The sequence below is a fragment of the Terrapene carolina genome, unplaced genomic scaffold (assembly GCF_002925995.2).
Source record: "Terrapene carolina triunguis isolate 2854851 unplaced genomic scaffold, T_m_triunguis-2.0 Scaffold238, whole genome shotgun sequence".
NCBI classification, from domain to species: Eukaryota; Metazoa; Chordata; order Testudines; family Emydidae; genus Terrapene; species Terrapene triunguis.
Genome location: NW_020664589.1, coordinates 12,827,810 through 12,845,832, shown reverse-complemented (window position 1 = coordinate 12,845,832; position 18,023 = coordinate 12,827,810). Strand labels below are relative to the sequence as shown.

General features: G+C 46.8%; 1 protein-coding gene across 2 annotated transcripts; it reads right to left on the bottom strand.

The window, feature by feature from the left end:
- Nucleotides 1-151: 151 nt before the first annotated feature.
- INPP5E (inositol polyphosphate-5-phosphatase E) lies at nucleotides 152-16,938 on the bottom strand. Of its 2 annotated transcripts, none has more exons than XM_024206666.2 (11): nucleotides 16,876-16,938; nucleotides 13,972-15,043; nucleotides 9,636-9,759; nucleotides 8,632-8,729; nucleotides 7,669-7,793; nucleotides 6,773-6,892; nucleotides 6,412-6,519; nucleotides 6,103-6,264; nucleotides 4,978-5,093; nucleotides 3,572-3,708; nucleotides 152-2,257 (listed from the first exon to the last, which is right to left on the bottom strand). In XM_024206666.2, exons 2-11 carry the CDS (start codon nucleotides 14,817-14,819, stop codon nucleotides 2,125-2,127), a joined length of 1,971 nt encoding a protein of 656 aa, XP_024062434.2. In that variant the 5' UTR covers nucleotides 14,820-15,043; nucleotides 16,876-16,938; the 3' UTR covers nucleotides 152-2,124. The 2 variants fall into 2 exon arrangements, with proteins under 2 accessions (XP_024062434.2, XP_024062435.2); XM_024206667.2 differs by having other exon boundaries at nucleotides 8,668-8,729.
- Nucleotides 16,939-18,023: the final 1,085 nt, after the last annotated feature.

The window sequence follows — 18,023 nt, the reverse complement described above, 5'->3', positions numbered from 1 at the left end:
TGTATATTGTCACTACTGCACATACACAGGGACCTTCACTCTCTCAGCAAAGGATTTATGGCACATGGGCAGCAGGTCCCTTTTCTAGCTTAGTATTGTTCCCACAAGAAATCTACCTCTCAGTAACAAGCTTAATTTAGAAACCGTGCCATTTGAGTAAAATCTGCTCCTCATTTTATTTGTAAAAAGAAATTGGGACAGAAAACATACCAACAGGTGCTCTAACACGAAAATGCTGAAAACACAGATAAAGTTGGACTTTTCTTTATAATTTAATTTCTAGGCTATGTTTACGGTATGAAAATATCACTTAAACCAAAATCTGATTTGTTTTTTAAAGGGGATGGGGAGACACATTAAGGACTCAGGCCCATAAGGTGCTCAGGTCAGTCGAGCAAAGCACTTAAGCACATGCTCAACTTTAAGCATGTGAGTAGTCCCACAGACTTCAGTCTTGCTGGATCAAGGCTGGTGTGCTCAGCACCTTGCAGGATTGAGCCTTATATTCCTTCCATAAAGCAGCCAATTCTTATTTTCTCTCCTACACATATAACAATTCTACCCTAAGATACCACAATGAAAGTTTTGCTCAAGGAGGGATTGATACATGATTACTGAGAGCAGAATTTTTGTTTAAAACATGAAAAGATGATTGATTTATTACCTATGAACAGTAGCACTTCTCATAGGTTTTCTTCTCAGAGTTGGGAATGATCACAATATTGTTCGTGTTCTAAAATATACCTTTTCATCCTAAGTTTTTTTGTGGAAGTAGGTGATTGCCAAACACCTAATTACAATGGAGCTTCCTCCAAACCATTTGCTTTGTATTTCCAGTAGTAATGTGGGTTAAAAAGTGTTAACTTTAGCTAATGATTCAAGCAAGGTATTCCCATGAGAAGTTTTACAGTATTAACTGTCACGTACATTTTACCAGTGTAATACTTGACACTTAGAGTGCCTTTAGCTCCAGAAAAAGCCCCATTAGAGAGAGAAATTCTCCACATTTTGCTGACTGGGAAACAACCACAGGGGGGACAGAACTTCTCCAAACTGAGAATCAGAGAAAGAACAGAACTGAGTTCTTCTGAGTCCTGATTCTTGCTCTGAATATCTCCCAAAGGTCAAAACAGATTTTTTTCCCCCACCCCAAAGTAGCTTTCTTTAGTGCTGTCTTTACTTCTACAGTAAATCACTTTTTGCTAGATTTTTACACATTAACGCCACCGAGGCCACTGATTTCAGCTGCAGCGTCTCTTGCGCCTGCAAGCTTGTGGCCAATTTCTCACTGAAGTAGAAACCGGATCTCTACTGCAGAGGATCCATAAATTACGATATGAACATTGGTTCAGAAAGTCTGACTTTATCCAAGGACATGTGCTGGTTTGAGAGATTAATATGCACCCTTAGCAACAACAGAAGTAGTAAAAATAAATACTAATTAAAAGGCCATATCAAATGCACCTTGATTACTGTACATCCATACAGATCTTGCTGCAGTGGCCCACAACAGCAAAACTATGATGAGCAAGCATCAAGCTGGGAGAGAGACTGCTCAGGTTCTCTCGTTGGTCCCCTTAGGTATTTTACAGAATACTGTACATTTGGCTATACGTAAAGAAATAAATAGCTGACATCAATGCCCTCCTGAGATGGATACTTACAAAGCAAGTATCCAGAACAGACTGAATAAAACAGATGGAACCACAATTGTCTCCTTTTTGAAAAATGTCCTTGAGTAACCACTCATAATACAATGCACCCAATGGGGCATCTTGTCTTTGGTATGGCCAGCATTGCCACCTAACTGCATCCTGCTGCTTGCAAAGGAAGTTTTGCTAAAAGTGACCTGATTGAATAAGCAGAGGCATCTGTTCGGAATATTTACTCCCTTCCTCTTCAGCAAAAGCACTCAAGTTCCTTGGATTAGCTCATGCAAATGAAACGTGAGAGCTGAAGTTTAAGACATTTGGTACAGGCCACATCAACTGTCATGCTGGTGCTCAAACCAAGACCCCTTCCTCTTGAGCTGTACCTCTGCAGACATGGAATCAAGTCACCTTTGCCTGGGTCTGAAATCCTCCTTTCGGGCACCATTTACAAGCTTGTTGCTGGGCTTTAAGGTCAGGAAACAGTACAGACTCTGCTGGATTTTTGGTCCTTTATCTCCTGCCGCTTCTGAAGTCCCCTTGTAATTCGTCTCTTTATTCCGATTAAATAAAGTTCTCTGTCAAACTGCCCTGCAGCAAGCGGGATGCTACAATATAAAGAAAAGCTGTTAGATTTGTGCAATGCGCACAACTTACATTGGCTTAGAGCTCCATGATTAGTGTAGGGCCCAACAGCAGCAAGAATGAACTTTTCCATTTTCTCTCGCACTAAGGCACCTGGCTGTTGCTCTAACAAAGTGTTTCTCTACCGTCGCAGCAAGTTAGGCTTGTTTGGAGAGGCTAGATTGAGTAGTAAAAGGGAAACATACCCTCAATCTAAGCATGAAACTTCCAGTATTAATGGGAGACATACATGAGGAAGTTGCTGTCAGCCCTGGGCCCTTAAGCCTATGACTGTCAGTCAAACAGCTAACCAAACCTTTATTGTTTCTTTTAACTATGAACTGGTCCTGCTGGTCTCATTATCTGACTTCCAAGAACAGTCACTCTGAAATGTGTAAGGCTCCACAGCTCGTCCCAGTTCTTCCGCTCAGGCTAAGATGGAGTTTACTTATGCAGAGTCGGAAAGCTTTCCTCTTCCTCCTGAGCCCATAAGTTACCTCCCATCCCGTAGCCAGGGAGCAGAAGAATGGGAGCAATGCACCAAACCTGTCTGCCTTCATGGAATCAGCAACATCTCTGTATTTATCATGTTGCCATGGTCACATTTCACCCACAACAGAACAGAGCACCTATTGAGCTCAGGGGGTGGGCAGGCACAACCCCACCCACATCTGAAACCGAGCAAACAGCAATTTTAACTGCACTGACTTCCCAAACACCCAGTCAGCACTGTTTTCTAATTTATAGATTCTTTTACATTTTTAATTACTTGAGCATGAAACTCGCCAGCTTCGTGGATTCAAACCAACTAATGTTTACAAGCTGTTAAAATGTTAGAGACTGATTTCTATTTACATTTCTCTAGGGTTATGAATCCTAAAGGATCCCAAGGTGCTTAGCGAGCTGTATACATACAGCTCTACTGAAACGCAACCACTTCTGGGGACTGGGAAAAGGGCAGCCCCCCTATTTCCTCGATAAAGGGCAATGAGAGCTGTCTCTCAGGTGAGCATGCCTACGTGGTAAATGCACTGGACTCAAGTTATCCCTCAGAAGGACCAAGGGGACTAGCAGGAGGGATACTGCTATGGCCAGGCTGGGTTAAATGCTTTTTATTGTTTTCAGCGCTGGGGCCAAACATTACACAGCGAGCAAATACACTGCAGTGAGTTACAGGGGATTCATTCCATCTCAGGAGCTCTTGTGACAACATAAGCCACAAATTCCTGACTGGAAACATGTCCTAGGAAATCACTGCAGCCTGATCACATGCGTAGATGCACAAACAGGTCACTGACTTGTCTCTGCCGGGCCTCACTTTCACCCGGAACAGCCCGTACACTGGCCTGTGGTCTGACGTTTTGACCACGGAACAGGAGGAGTACTTCACTGCATGGATGTCATCCTTGTGACGGCTCCTGTAGATCACTCGATCCTGGGAGGCCAAGAGAGAAAGAAGGAGGGAAGCAGATGGTCATTCCCCTTTCCTTATCCACCCTGGAGAGAAACATTTGTTCGCTAAAGACACAGGTTAATTTAAAACCCTCCACTTTTAGAAGTGCCTTGCAATCAAAGGAACTCAGAGCCCTGTGTAGGACTCATTCTCCCCTGTCCTAGCACCCTGGGATGGAGGCAGCACACTGAAGCATATATATCTGGCACTGCGAAGCCAAGGATCTGCTTTGCATACAGCTCTATGTGTGGGTGAGAATTCCCTCTCGATGAGCTTCCATGGCTGACCCTCTGGACTCAAAGAGGGATAGCTGTCCCTGCCACATCTCACCTCCTATCTGGCAGGGGACTGAGGCGCCTAGATCCATGTTTTTGAGCAGCCAGTGACCCTTCCCCTACCCCACCCCCTATGCCCCACTCTGCTCAGGATAACGTGGAAGTTCCCAGCATGGCTGTTTGATCAGGTAGACGCAAGGCGATGGGAAGGGCGTCCCATCAGTCCCCCATGATAGGTGGATTTCCTCCCTTAGAGAACTGCTATCCAGCTGTGATGGGATGTTCACCCCACAGTAGCCTGGAAAGTGTCCATGTGGCTCCGAGGGGTGAAGGAGAGCTAGGCTTGACAAGCAAGCACAGAGAGGCTGAAGCCCAGCTAGGCAGGAGCAGGCGGGGCTGGTATAAGGCCAGGAAGCCTGCAGTCACTCTGGGCTGACAGAGGGAAAGGAAGAGACCCAGGGGGAGAGTGGAAGCCCTGGCCAGGAAGGCAGGGTTTACCCAGAACGGCGGTGGAGCGGAAGCCTGGTAGAGGTGGAGCAGGAAAGGGCCCAAGGAAATAGCAGCAAGGTTTTGGATGGTACAGACAGTGATCGCTGATTTGAGGGTCCCTGAGCTAGAACCCAGATTAGTGCATGGGCCCAGGTTCCCCCATCCTCCACTGGGGAAGTGGCATAGTCTTGAATTGGAGGACTGCTGGGAATGATAGCCGGTCCACCAGTCCAGTGAGACTGACACCCCAGAAGGGAAACTCTAGTGACCTGGCCGGAGGGCCAAGCCATAAAGAGGAAGCACTGCAACTCCTGGAGCATGAGAGGGGCACACGAGCGGCCGGAAGGGCGTCAGACCACGCAGAGCTATTTCCCAGATGCAGTCAGGAGGAGGAGCCCCAGCCATGAGTAGGGAACCCGTTACAGTGGCGAAGAAGGATTGTTAGTCCATTCCCTCCCCAGAAGCGTGTTTATAAGTAACCCTGTACCGTGTACGAAGGCGTCCTCTGCTTGGAAGTGGTGTCGTAGCTATCCTGCCCTATATCGAACTTATAGGAAGGGCGGAAATGAATGGCAGCCTCCTGGAACCCTTTGAAAATAGCCCCTGCAGGGGAAGGGGAGGCAGCATGAAGAACAAAGTGATTCTTCCCTCGTAACCGAGCATAACAGCATCTGGGCATTTACAACACACATTTTAAAAGCAGCTTGGCAATCACAGCTAGAAACTAAACCTGTAACATACAGGGCTACAAAACCGGACCCAGACAGGGGATTAGCTAAAGTCTGTTCAAATTAAGGGTGAATCTATAAGGGAACATTTAAAAGACTGGAGAACTAATACTTGGCCTGTTTATGGTACCTTCCATTGAAACCCTCTGCATGCTTTGCAAATCAATCCGCTCTAAGCACCCCTGTGAGACAGGTGGGAATTATCTCCAGTTTACAGAGCAGTAAACAGAGGCAAACCACACCCCACCTAAGTGCAGGGGAGACTCCCCCCAACTCCAGGGGCACTAGGACCCAGGTGGTGGAATTAACATGACATTTGCTGCCATCACATTGTTCACTTGTGTGTTCTGTCCTGCGTTTCTCTTGTCTGTTTAGACTGTAACTCTTTGGGGAAGGACCATCTTCTACCCTGTGTTTGTGCAGCACCTGGCACAATGGGGCCCAGTCTTGGCTGGCCCGTAGGCTCTGCCATAATAGACATGATTCATAATAATTGACTACCTTGGCAGGAGCATGTGGCATGTCAGGCAGAACCCAAGAATTCACATTCCTACTCCCCTACTTTGAAGTGTCATTAGATTTGAAAGCTATTGGCTTTCCCTTTCCAGAGACAACGCCCTCACTTATTTCAGTGGCTATCCAAGAAGTAAATATATGGAGATATACCTATCTCATAGAACTGGAAGGGACCCTGAAAGATCATCGAGTCCAGCCCCCTGCCTTCACTAGCAGGACCAAATACTGATTTTTGCCCCAGATCCCTAAGTGGCCCCCTCAAGGATTGAACTCACAACCCTGGGTTTAGCAGGCCCAGACATTCACATGCTTGGAAATCTCCAGTCAGTGGGGACTAGGAGTAGAGGGGAAGGCAGCAAGTCCCTTACCATCATTCATTTCTTTAATGAGCTGGTCATACTGCAGTAGCTTGGACATATCTTTTTCTAGATGCTGGTTCAGGATTGACTCCACGCTCTCACGATCCTTGTTTAGTCGGAAATTGAAGTCTCCAAACCAGAACACCTCATCGAACCGAGTTGTGACATCGGCTGCAAAGCCAAGTGAGACAGGCCATCAGCCCCATTTCTGCTTTGGGGTGGAGCAGCAAGTTAACCCACAAATCCTTCCACTAGCCGTGCAGGCACACGCATACACACGCCCAGAGACATGGATTCTGTTCACATCAAGTTACTCACAAGGGCTGGATCGATAGGGATTTGTATCTGGGACGTTCTTGGGAAGTGCAAGTGCTTGGATGGTTTTATTGTAGTCCAGTATCCTCTCATACACTTTACCATCTCCCGCTGAAAGAGAGATGCATAAACACTGCAAATTCATGTGGAAAGATGGAGATTTTGTGCAGAATTTGAATTCAATCGCCATGGATCATTATTATGTAGAATGATTGTGGCAGAATCCAAAATGTGCTGGGCACTTTCTAAACATGTAGGAGGAGATGGTCCCTACCCTGAAGAGAGTACAAACTAAAAAGGCAGCAACAGGTGAGGGATGGGGAAAGGGGACACAACATTTGTGTTAAGTAAGTAACTGACTCACATGTGAAATGGGACGTGATGAAGAGGAAGGAAGTCCCAAAGAACGTGAAGCAGATTCCCAGGGCTCCCTTGGTTTTGATCTGAGACACAATGCGAGTGGTCACAGTGGCGTATTCCACCTCTGTAGGGAGAAGGGAAAGAGAAGCTGCTGCTGCTGCTACAGGAAGCCCATTGAAACTGCACTGTGGGGAGGAAAGAGGACGGGAAGGGAGGAGGGGGCAGTCATTTAATCAGACTGCTGCATTGTTTGATAGGGCTCCCAGGATCCCAGCTCACTTTACAAACTGTACATGCCCAGCATCATTGCAATACACCCGCCCTCCGGCAGGGGCCCAGCCAGGCAGTTAACAGGAACACACACCACCACACAACTGTGGAGTGGAGCAATATTCTGGCTCAGGACGTAGAGAAAACACCTAGCAAGTGCCATAGGTTTGTGAAGGTCCATGTGGCACAGACAGGACCTCTGCTGTCAAGGTGCCATCTGCGAGAGAGATGCAGCAAAACGAATGTCACTCAGCTTGGCTATCTGGGAATCTAGCCTTCAGAAGGATGAAAGGATGCACCCACCCTGAAGGGAGTCCAGAGGCTTAGTCCTGAAAGCCATCCCCTCTGGCTTGTGGTTCATAATAAATACATAGGTTACCCTGCTCCCAAGAGGTGCTTAGCGCTCACAAGCCCCATGGAGCTCTCAAAAGGCCTGGTCCTATTTGGCATGGCAGGCTACTGATCAGAGTTTGGGCATCACAGACACTTTCAGCAGGTAAGGAGAATTTATACCTTTAACTGATGCCACTCTCGGAGGTTTCCACCCACCATTACAAGTCTCCCTGTCCCACACAGTGACAGCGCAATTTTTCCCTCTCTGTAATCTCCAGCGCTTTATTAACAACGTACCTGAGCAGAACCAGATGAGGTCTCTTCTTATGAACACTGACATGTAGAGAACTCCGTGTGCAGCTGAGTACAGCATGACGTAATGGGGCCCCAGCGTCTCCTGCAGACGGATCTCCCACGCTCTTCTATGGGAGACAACAAAAGCACCATGGCCACATCACAACTACAGGACAAGGTGGAGGGGAAGAGTTGTCAGCCTGTGGGCAGTAGGAGAGAGAGATGTAGCCCTTGGGAGGTGCCAGAATGATGCCCACTGGTGATGAGGAGGAAGGTGAAGATGATGGTGATGAGGAAGACAATGGAATGAGCAGGCAGTGGGGGGAACCAGCAGTGTGAGGGTGCAGCAACCGCTACCATATAAGGGTACCTCCTCTGCCAAAACAATGGCGCACTGGGCTGATCTGAAGACAAACAGCTTTTTAAATTGAGGACTATAAAACCTATAGGCAAACAGAGTAAGCACCTTGTCGGTTGCATGCAGCAGCTTCACTCTGACATAGTTTTACATATCAGTAGATCGCAGGAACTGCCAGAAACCTGCATTCTGAAACCCTTGGAAGGATGCTAAGAATGAATGCACATCCACAGCACCTTACATCCAGCCTGACGCCTCGCAGTACCCTGGGAAGCTAACCTGCTTAAGGTCACACAAGTCAGCAGGAGAGCTGGAGGTTCCCACTGAAATCAAGAGAGTTTTGCTATTGCCTTCAGTGAGAGGAGTACCAAGCCCAAACTTTGGGTGATGATAGGTGGTTAGGGCTACTATGAGGTTAAATAAAGACACCCTCTAGAACTCGTTTTCTCCTCATACTGACGAATTCACAGATTTATGAAATATAAATAAAGCACAAGGGCAAGTCTATTCCGTTTTTTGGTGTATTGAAAACTAATTTAAAAAGAAAAAAAACCCAGCAGTGATTAGCAAGTGACAAGGGTGGCTCTTCATTACGCTGTTTCTGCTACCTGTCTGGACAGCCTTCTTGAACGCCAATAACATACATGTCCTGGGCATAGTCAGGATCCGATGGGAACAAGAAGTCATCCAGATTCTCTGGAAGTTCCTGCAAAAAAAGGAAGAGATGCACAGCGTCTGTTATGCTAGCATTTGGAAAAGGAGGGGAGGGAAAATCCAGAAAAGCTTCAAGCTTAATGAGTTAATAAATCATTTACGACCACTGCTAATATTTTGCACTTACATCACATTTTAGATCTGAGACGCTCAACATTAATCAAGTCTAATCACCTCCCTGCCCCATCACTAAGCATCACTGTACCCAGGCTGTAGATATGGAAACTGAGACACAGAGGGGGTGAAGCGTTTTGGTCATGGCCACACGATGAATGCCGTGGCCCAGTGTGTATTTTTAATTTCTCTCGGATACTTATTTAAGAAGAGTTTAGAGGCTAATATACAGACCTCTTTAAGGTCCTGATCCCAAGAGGTGCCAAGCACCTGCATCCCCCGTTGAACTCACCTAGTGTTCCTCAGTCTCTCTCTGGTTCTGTCCCTAAGTCACTTGGCTGCAGCAATCTCAGGTTTCTCTGCTGTGCAGAGATGTAGTTATGATTATGTTCCCCTTCAAAAACATTCTCTCCATAAGCAATTGTGCATCACACAGATTAATAGGGCCCCAATCCTAACTGAGGCCCTAGGGAGCACTCACAATACAAATAAAAAAGCGGCAGCTCCCCGCTTCCTGCTCTCTATTGACCAAATACTACAGTTCACAGAATTTCACCATTACAATGGTCACGTCTACTCAACTGAGCATGTGCAAGAGGATCCAAGGACACAGGAGGAAGGCTGAGCAGCCATAGAGACTAAGCTACTCAGGCAGATGAGGATCAACATCATAAATATATTGAAAGTGACAATTTCGCAAGCAGCAGTGGCGCTAGTCCGTTTACCAAACACAGGGGGAAACATGCACCGCCAAGAGCCAAATTCAGGAGATTCATGTACCCACCTTCCGGCCTTGCATGTTCCAGGTGGCCACAAATATCCCAATGCTCCGATCAGGGAAATATCTGCTCAGTTCTTCTGCTCCCAGCAATGCACCACTAGCTAGAAGGCTGCCTTCCAAATAGCTTCTGTGAAACAGGGAGAGGGAAATGTATTTTTAAAACTCCATATTGTTAAAAAGGCAAATAAGCAAATGTTCTGGTTGCCGGAATCCTAGTTTGCATCACTCAAGAACAGACCCAAATCTTAACAATATTTAACATTTTATAATACTTTGTCTATTACAAGTTCCTTTAAAAAAGGAGCTAATATTCACAGTCTTCGGAAATGCAGCATTAAATATTGAGTTGCTTCCAGGGAAAGAAGACATGACACCGAAAGAGGAATCTGGCCAGAACACCAGGGTCCATACACTCTCTTGTGAAAAGTGCCACAAGGTTTTTTAACACCCACAAGCGGTCAGGTTTGTTTGATAGCTTAGTCAAGAGACAACAATTTCTACTATAACACCTGGGCACCGGTCAGCAGGAATAATGCAATGTACTGAATCACTAATACTACTTCCTGCAGCACCAGGGGTGCTCCTTGGGGGTTTTCATACCCACTGAAGTGAAGTACTGAACTGGCCCAAGCCTGCTTTCGCTTGGCAGATCTGATGAGATCATCATCGCCTGAGGGAGCACCAGGCCCTGAAGATCTGAAGCACACAAAACAAAGCAGAGTAGCTTGGAGTTCTCAGAGGTCTTCTGGAGGAACAGAACACTCAGGATCCTGTTTCACAGCACACAAGCTTCCTGACTACACACTAAACCGGAAGGGACGTTTTTAAACAGCCAAGTTGTATTAACACTCTTTTCAGATACAACATCCCATTTAGAGAGCTCTCTCTGAGCACTGCCAAAGTTGCTTGCAATTCTCTCAAGCGATCCCCACTCAGCCTCTGACCAATGCTCAGGTTGGTGTCAGGAAGCTCTGGAGGAACACGTGTCCAGTCATCTTCCGGAAGAGGAACTGGACGGAACTCCAGGAAGGAACACTATAACCAGAAAGAATGTATTAGAGCCCACCCACATTTTGCTGAATATCTAACAGAAGTATCAAGTCAGGCTCCAGTTAAAATTGTATTCCCACTCAGAGGAGAAAACCCTCATCTAGCTTCTGGATCGCTCTGATAATGCTCCACTACCACAACACTGGGTGCCATATAAGTATACCAACACGGTCGACAGATGGGATGTTATAAGCTAGTTAATTAGTTATTCGGCAGAGGAAAAGGAGAATGATCTCTGGCTGAAATTTTCTAAATAAAATGAATTTGGGAGGAGGGTCAGTTGACAGCTCAGGCACTTGGAAATGGTATGTAGCTGCACCTCTGTAGGTCACCAATTCAAACACAACGCAGGTTGGTATGAACAGAAGTTCCTACCATCTGCCAACACTGGCTTGTGGAAAATGAATTTGGTAGGCAGAGTTCAGGTCCCACAAAAAGTACCCCCGAATGCCACCTTTAATGTTAATCTCAGTGGAGCGTTCAAGGACTGAATGAACCATGAACACTGAACTAGCCTCTTGTCCCTAGTCTCTTTCAGTCAGGGCAGGGACACACTGGAGCATCAGTGTCGGTGAAGCTTGCAGTGATGTTACCTGTGCTGTACCTGGGGTGTGGTTGTACAGATTGTTTCTTCTTCCAGTACTAAACTCATACATGGAAACAAATAGTGTGACTGGTTTGATGACCGAGCCCCACCGAGAACTAGCTCCCAATATAATATGAACTAGTTCACCTCATAAAATAAAAAAATTACAATAGCTCCTGCATTAGGGTGCAGGGAACTAAAGAGTCAAATTCAGATAATCTTATTCTCACTTCAATAAGATTTTTCTAAATAAAAGGTTTCTGGAGCCCTAAATAAAACAGTATGTGCAATTTGAAACAGTTGGATTTCCCCAACTCCTCCCATGAGTCCTGCAGGGAATCTGCTGCTAGGAATGGTCGGGGTTCGGCAGGGACGCTCATGAAAGGAGAGCAGGCTGAATTAATACTTCTAATCTGGTTTAGTCTGTGGAGCCTTAAACCCTGCAATTAATGATTACAACATAATGTCAGGGAATGCAGGATCTGACCAATGGTCTACCTCACCCTGTATCCTGTCTCCAACAGCTGCTTCAGAGGAAGGTGCAAGAAAACCCCAAACAGATAAGTAGGCAATAACTTGCCTGCAGAGGAAGTTTCTTCCTAACACCAATTACCTGACTTGTACATTACGGTATGAGGAGTTATATCCCTTATAATTATTTAGCCTCATATGTTATTAATCTTATTGTTCATATGAATGTCTAATATGCTTTAGAATCCTGCTAAGCTGTTTTCTGCATCATCATCTTGTGGCAATGAGTTCCAGATGCTACCGAGCATTTGAATAAAACTAGAAAATTCTCAAATATAAGAAGAAAATTAAAGCAGCAACTGGGCTGGACAGATGATCGAACACCTTCCTTCTTTAGTGTTTGGAAATGTCCCAGTATAGAAACTGGATGATGACAATTGCTACTTATTAATAATCTGTTGCTGCTTTCCGCTTTGAGAGCTGTATAATTGGGGTTATGCTGGCAACTAGATGAGAAAGAGGACTCACAAGCCTGTTCCCTCCAAAACAACTGTTAAATCCAACTGAATTTGGGGGATAAAGAAGCAAGAGACACACATAGGAAGCACAGTAGGAGAATGGGTAATATTCAGATCCAGTTTTGGGCTCAGCTATCAAACACCCCCGAAAGCTGGAGATTGCATGAAATCAGGGTTTTGACTTGGGCCTCTCTCTGCTTTTCAAACATTTCCCTAGCTTTCTGAGCGACAGCCTGTCATTCATAAAACCCGGCATTTAGTTCTAGGCATGGGGTTCCTGGAGATACAGACTTCAGAGGGATTCCACTCATTCACTGTCTTTTCTTGGATTGATTCCCTCTTCATTCTAAAGAATACAAGCCCTTCTTTATACTCTTTTCTGTAAAATACTCCAGAAAGTAGCAAGTGGAGGAGGGGGCAAATTGTGCTCCCTTCTCAGAGGATTCTAGAAAATTTGTAGTCTAGAATCTCCTGCGAGACAAGGTGCTGACAAGCGGCCTGATCCTATGAGAAGCTGCATACCTTGCGTAAGGAACTGAGCAGCCTCAATTCCCATTGACACCACTGGGAGTTGAGGCCACTCCGCACCCCACGGGGCTGGGGCCAAAGCCTGCGCTAATGTCAAGCAGCTTGAAGGCATTCTCCTAGCTTTTTCTTTAGCAGGAACACACTTCCAGCAAAACGGAGAACTGCCACTGCTCTACCACTTTAGCAGATGATGTCACCCCTGCAATCCATCGGCTAATTCTCTTCACTTCTGAGAGGGGCAGGTAAATCCTTGGCTGGCCCTGTGACCTCTTTTAGCAATGGACAAACACCCCCAGGCTCATACCACTCTATTTGCCAGTTCTGACAAGATCCCAGCCATCTCAATTTGACTCATAAGATCCACTTAAATGATCAGATGCCTAAGTTAGGGGCTGATCCTGAAGGGTGCCAAGCACCTATAGCTCCCACTGAAGCCAATGGAAATGGCAAGTGCTTAGCGCCTCTCCTTTAATAAGCTATTCTTGTCTGATTTGTGGAGCCTGGTAAATTGTTTACTTTCTCCTCCTGCCCAGAAACAGGAAATAAAGATGAACTGGGCATTGGAGTTTTCTGATCAGATATCCCTGAAAATCATGCAGCTTCTACTAAAGAAAAAAGCCCTGTTTTAACTAGTAGTTTCAGCTAGAATATCTGGATTTTGGGATTACCCCTGCGAAACCAACTACTTGTGTATTATCAGAAAGCTGAAAGTAATTAACTTTTGAATCATTTTTCATGTGAAAGTAAGTTACAGCATGAAAAAGCCAACATTATATTTAGCACTTATTCTGAGCTTTTCAGCTTCAAAACAGTTCAAAACATTAACCTTCACAGCTAGGCATGTGAAAAGCATTCTGCTACGAAACTTTGATTAATACAGCCAGTGACTGCACTTTCTACATGTTATGCTTGTGCTCTCAAAATATTCCCTGCACCTCCTGGACGCACATTGATCCAGCCCCAGTGTTTCTTCCTAACATGCTGCTCTTCTGAGGAGCTTTGCCATAAAGCAGCCATTCAAAAATGTACCTCACTTGCCCTTCCCATGACAGTGAAAATAAGGGAACAATGATAATTTGCTCACTGGTCAAGTTACTTATTGCAGACAAACAGAATCCTGCAAGGCAGTTGGCCATCTAGTAACAAATACTGTATTCTCTCTGCTATGAAAACATGGAGAATATACCTGTTTCGAACATCCTTGGCACGAAGAGGGGTGAGCAGGCTGAACGTAGACTTCATGGAGTCTGTGGAACTGCTATCGCAGACCATCCCGCTGTTGTGAAGACCGGTGTCACTCAGGCTGCTGCTCAACCTTTCAAACCTGCTCTGAGAATAATGTTGGTAATCCATATAATCTGAGTCGATCCTATTAGCTGTCCTCAGCACGTGAGAGGCCACGCTGAGTTCCAGGGGGGGCAGCGGTCGAGGGGGTGTTATTTTGGACAGCCGGGGTTTGCTGCCTGAAATTTCTTTCCCCTGCATAAGCCCCACAGAGACACTGGGAACCTCAGAGACCTGTTTCTCGGAATCAGAAATGCTACCCTTGTTCTTCCCATAAGGGCTCGGTTCCGAGGCATCCTGCAAGTTGTGCAAAGAACCCTGATCACCATTGAGTACCACTCTGCTCCTGGTGGGAGGACTCAGGGACGACTCCTGGAGAGAGCCATTGGAGGAGCTTGTCTCACTGGGATCGATCAGATTTTCCTGACTCGTTCTAAACACTCTCCTCCTCCTCCAGCTTTTCTCATCAAGAGATGATGCTCGCGCCAGCCTGGGTTTCCTGGGAGGCTTCGGGGTGACAGATTTAATCTTCATATTGGGTTTGATTTCATCAGGGGGAAACCTTAAGGTGTCATTTAAAAAGGATTCTATGTCTGGACGGTCCTCAAGTGCAAGCACCCTGCTGTCACCAGCCTCCTTCCTCATAGCTCCACCAGCCTTCTTCACTTGCTGGTCCTGTAGTACTCTGCCCTCTGTGCTCGAAGTAATACATGCCACTGCATGTGGAGAAAATCCATTTGGAGGGTTCATTCTCCTCCCATGTACCAGTTACGGACTCCTCTCCATAGAGTCAGTTCCTCAAAGAGTCATCTTCCTTTACTGTATCGTTTTGGCTCCCAGGGTGGTACGTTCAGGTGTTTGAACCAAAACACAGAGATCAGGAATGTGAATACACCTAAGTCTTTTGCCAGGAATACAGGAAAGTTATGTGAGTAGCAAGATGCATGGCTGGAAAAGCCTTAGCGGTAAGAAACCTGCAATTGCCCAAAAGAAACAGAACTGTAACAACCTCCTGAGCCATATACTATAAACACAATAAAATCATGGTCTTGCATGGCACCTTCCATCAGAGGATCTCAAAGCATTTTCCAAACCTCAAAAAGCCCCCTGTAAGAAAGGTCAGTGTTATTTCCATTTTACAGAAGGGGAAATTTAGGCCCAGAAGAGTGAAGTGACTTCCCAAGGACTGTATGTGACAGAACTGGAAGTAAATTCCCACCATGCGTTTTATAGGACAGGATGTTCGTTCGCTTTAGCAGAGCAGGAAATGGAAATTAAAACCACATACAAGTTACCACCTTAATCTTTTAGGCTTTCAGATGGTCACTCTGTGAGGTGATTTAGTAATGCAGGTAGGTACAACATTCAGCATCAGAAATCAGTAAGTTTTCAATGGTCTCAGGTTCTGTAATGATCCTGTATCACCATCATCAATTAAGGTAGACCTGTGGCTGCACAACACATAGGCCACTACCACTTGAGCTGAAGACTCTCCATTAGTTGCAGCAGCATTAGGAGTTATATGTGCCCCTCTATGGGGGTCAGTCTTGGGATCCTGCTGCCCCTGGAATTGTGCCGCCCCAAGCACATGCTTGGTTTGCTGGTGCCTAGAGCCGGCCCTGTGTGTATGTTCTCCAGTGGCTGGGAGTCTGGAATGATATTCTATTCCTGCATTCACCACTGATTTATTATTAATATGGCACCAAACATTTATTAGGAGCTTTATGACCTTTTAACCCCTCAGGAAATTTACTCACCTGTAAAATGGGCATACTACTACTTACCTGCCTCAGAGGAGCCGTATGAAACGTAGGCCTCACCTGCACACAAGCTTGCATAACTTGTTGAACTGGTGCAAACCCCTCTTATTTTGGTTGAAGAGCGGCTTACTTCATTTTATTGTTCCTAACCAATTTAAAGCGAAACCAAAATAATCTAAAACCCTTTGAGACTCATGGGTTCAAATCACCATCCCACCTATTATTTGCTAAGGTACTTGTAAGAGAAGTTCTGCCGGTAATGCAAATAATAACATTTTATTAAAACTACTATGGTGATTGGAGCAGCATAGGAGCCTGGAGAGAATAAAGGCAGGGTTTCTTTATTAGCTAAAGAAAAGAAGGACTCCAGATTGGGCCTTAATTCCTGTTCAACCCTAACACTATGCTACCCCACAAAAGGGCCAGTCACTCCCAGAGCCTGGGAAAACTATTTTTATCCAAAGGGGCCGGGACTTTTCAGTGACCTGATGGACAGCGTCTAAATAGCATGGTTAGGCAAGGCCACCCCAGCAGCTCCCCTTTCCAGGGGCAGGAACCCCCCGAGTTGGGGCCGATAGTGCCAGGGCTTTGTGTTAGTGTTAAAAACACTTATGTCACGGCCGGGAAATGTGTGTGCATATGCGGGGTGGGCACAGATACTGTGTGTGTGTATATAGGGGGGGGGGGGAATTCACAGAGAGGGGGGCAGACTGTGTCTGTCGATATGGCGGTGAGACACGCCAGTGGGGTTGTGTATGGGGGAACACAGGCAGTGTGTATGTGTGTGTGTGTGTGTGTGGGACTCACACTCTGCGTGTGTTTGTAGGGGGGATACACGGGGGGGGCAGTGCCCGCGGGATGTGATCACACACTTAAGGGCGGGGGGGGCGCCTAGACGAACAAGGAGGGGCTCAGTGACCCTACGGGCAGGGGGAGCGAGTCAGAGGCCGAGCGACCCGGGGGGGGGTGGGGGGGCAGCCGCTAATCGCGGGGCCCTGGCCGCGGTGGGACGGGGGCCCAGCGACAGGATCCGGCGCCGGCCTCACCTCCAGTCCGCGCCTGCAGCCCGCGGCCCGGCCTTAGCAACCGGCTCGGTCGGCAGCCGCGGGCCGGGGCCGCCCCTGACAACGAGCAGCCGCGGCTCGGAGGGCCGGAGCCCGCAGCGAGCGCGCCCTGCCGCCCGGAGGAGAGACCGGCGCCTTCAGCCCTGGCGGCCCGGCCCGGCCCCACCCCGGCAGCTCCCCGCCGCAGGGGCCGGGGCCCGAGTCTCCGCTGGGGGCTCCGGCCCCCCGAGCCGCCTCGCCGCGGGCGAAAAGGGGCTCGCAGCCCGCCCGGGGAGAGGGTCCCAGCCCCCGGGAGCCCCTCTACAACAGCCCAGCCCAGCCCCCGGCCCTCGCCTGGCCTAGAGCAGCGGCTCAACCTTTCCCGAGGATTGTGCCCCTTGCAGGAGTCTGGTCGGTCTTGCGCCCCCCCACTTTCCCCTCCCTTGAGAGCTACTTGCTTACACAATCAGACAAAAAGACAAGCGGCACAGCACCCAGACTACAAAAAAGACAGTAAACAACTTACCCTATAAATAAAAAATCCATTGGACTATAAATATTGTGCGCACATTTCAGTGTATTGCAAGTCCTTGTCTGTAGGCAAGTTTCAGTTGTACTGGCTCTACTAGTGCTTTTGATGGAGCTAATTGTAAAACTAGGCAAATATCTAGATGAATTGATGTACCCACACAGACCCCTTGTTGAGAACCACGGGCCTCCCATTTCAGCTTTTCAACCATTTAGCAAGATGCCACAAGGGATTAAACATGATATACTAAAAGCCGCTATTTCTACGAGACAGGATACAGAATTTAGAAGGGATGTTTCAGGGTATGAGGCAACTGAAAGAGTTTAGGAAGAAAGATTGTCTATAGGCAGACACTCTTCCACAACTGTCCATTACATGGTATCCTGCAGTTGCCTCTAACACGGTCAGTTCTGGCTGCACTACAGTGGAGCACTGGCTGAAGTAGGTATGGCAATTCTTGTTTAACACTCAGCCTTTTTTACCCCTTAAACTGTACTAATTATACAAGCAGATTTTCACTAGTTAGCCAGAAACCCAGTTTTTTGCAGTGTTCTTTCCACCATACACTACAAAACTTGTCTCACCTCTGCAACTCTGGAAAGGAAATGTTTTTTAAAAATAT

Bases quoted from the DNA above. Each gene is read 5' to 3' on its own strand.
- INPP5E (XM_024206666.2), bottom strand. From the start codon at position 14,819: ATGAACCCTCCAAATGGATTTTCTCCACATGCAGTGGCATGTATTACT. The intron at 7,794-8,631 runs GTAGCAGAAACA...TGTCTCCCATAG, and splicing joins CAAGAAGGCTGTCCAGACAG to AAGAGCGTGGGAGATCCGTC. The intron at 6,265-6,411 runs GTGAGTAACTTG...TTGGCTTTGCAG, and splicing joins TCCCTATCGATCCAGCCCTT to CCGATGTCACAACTCGGTTC.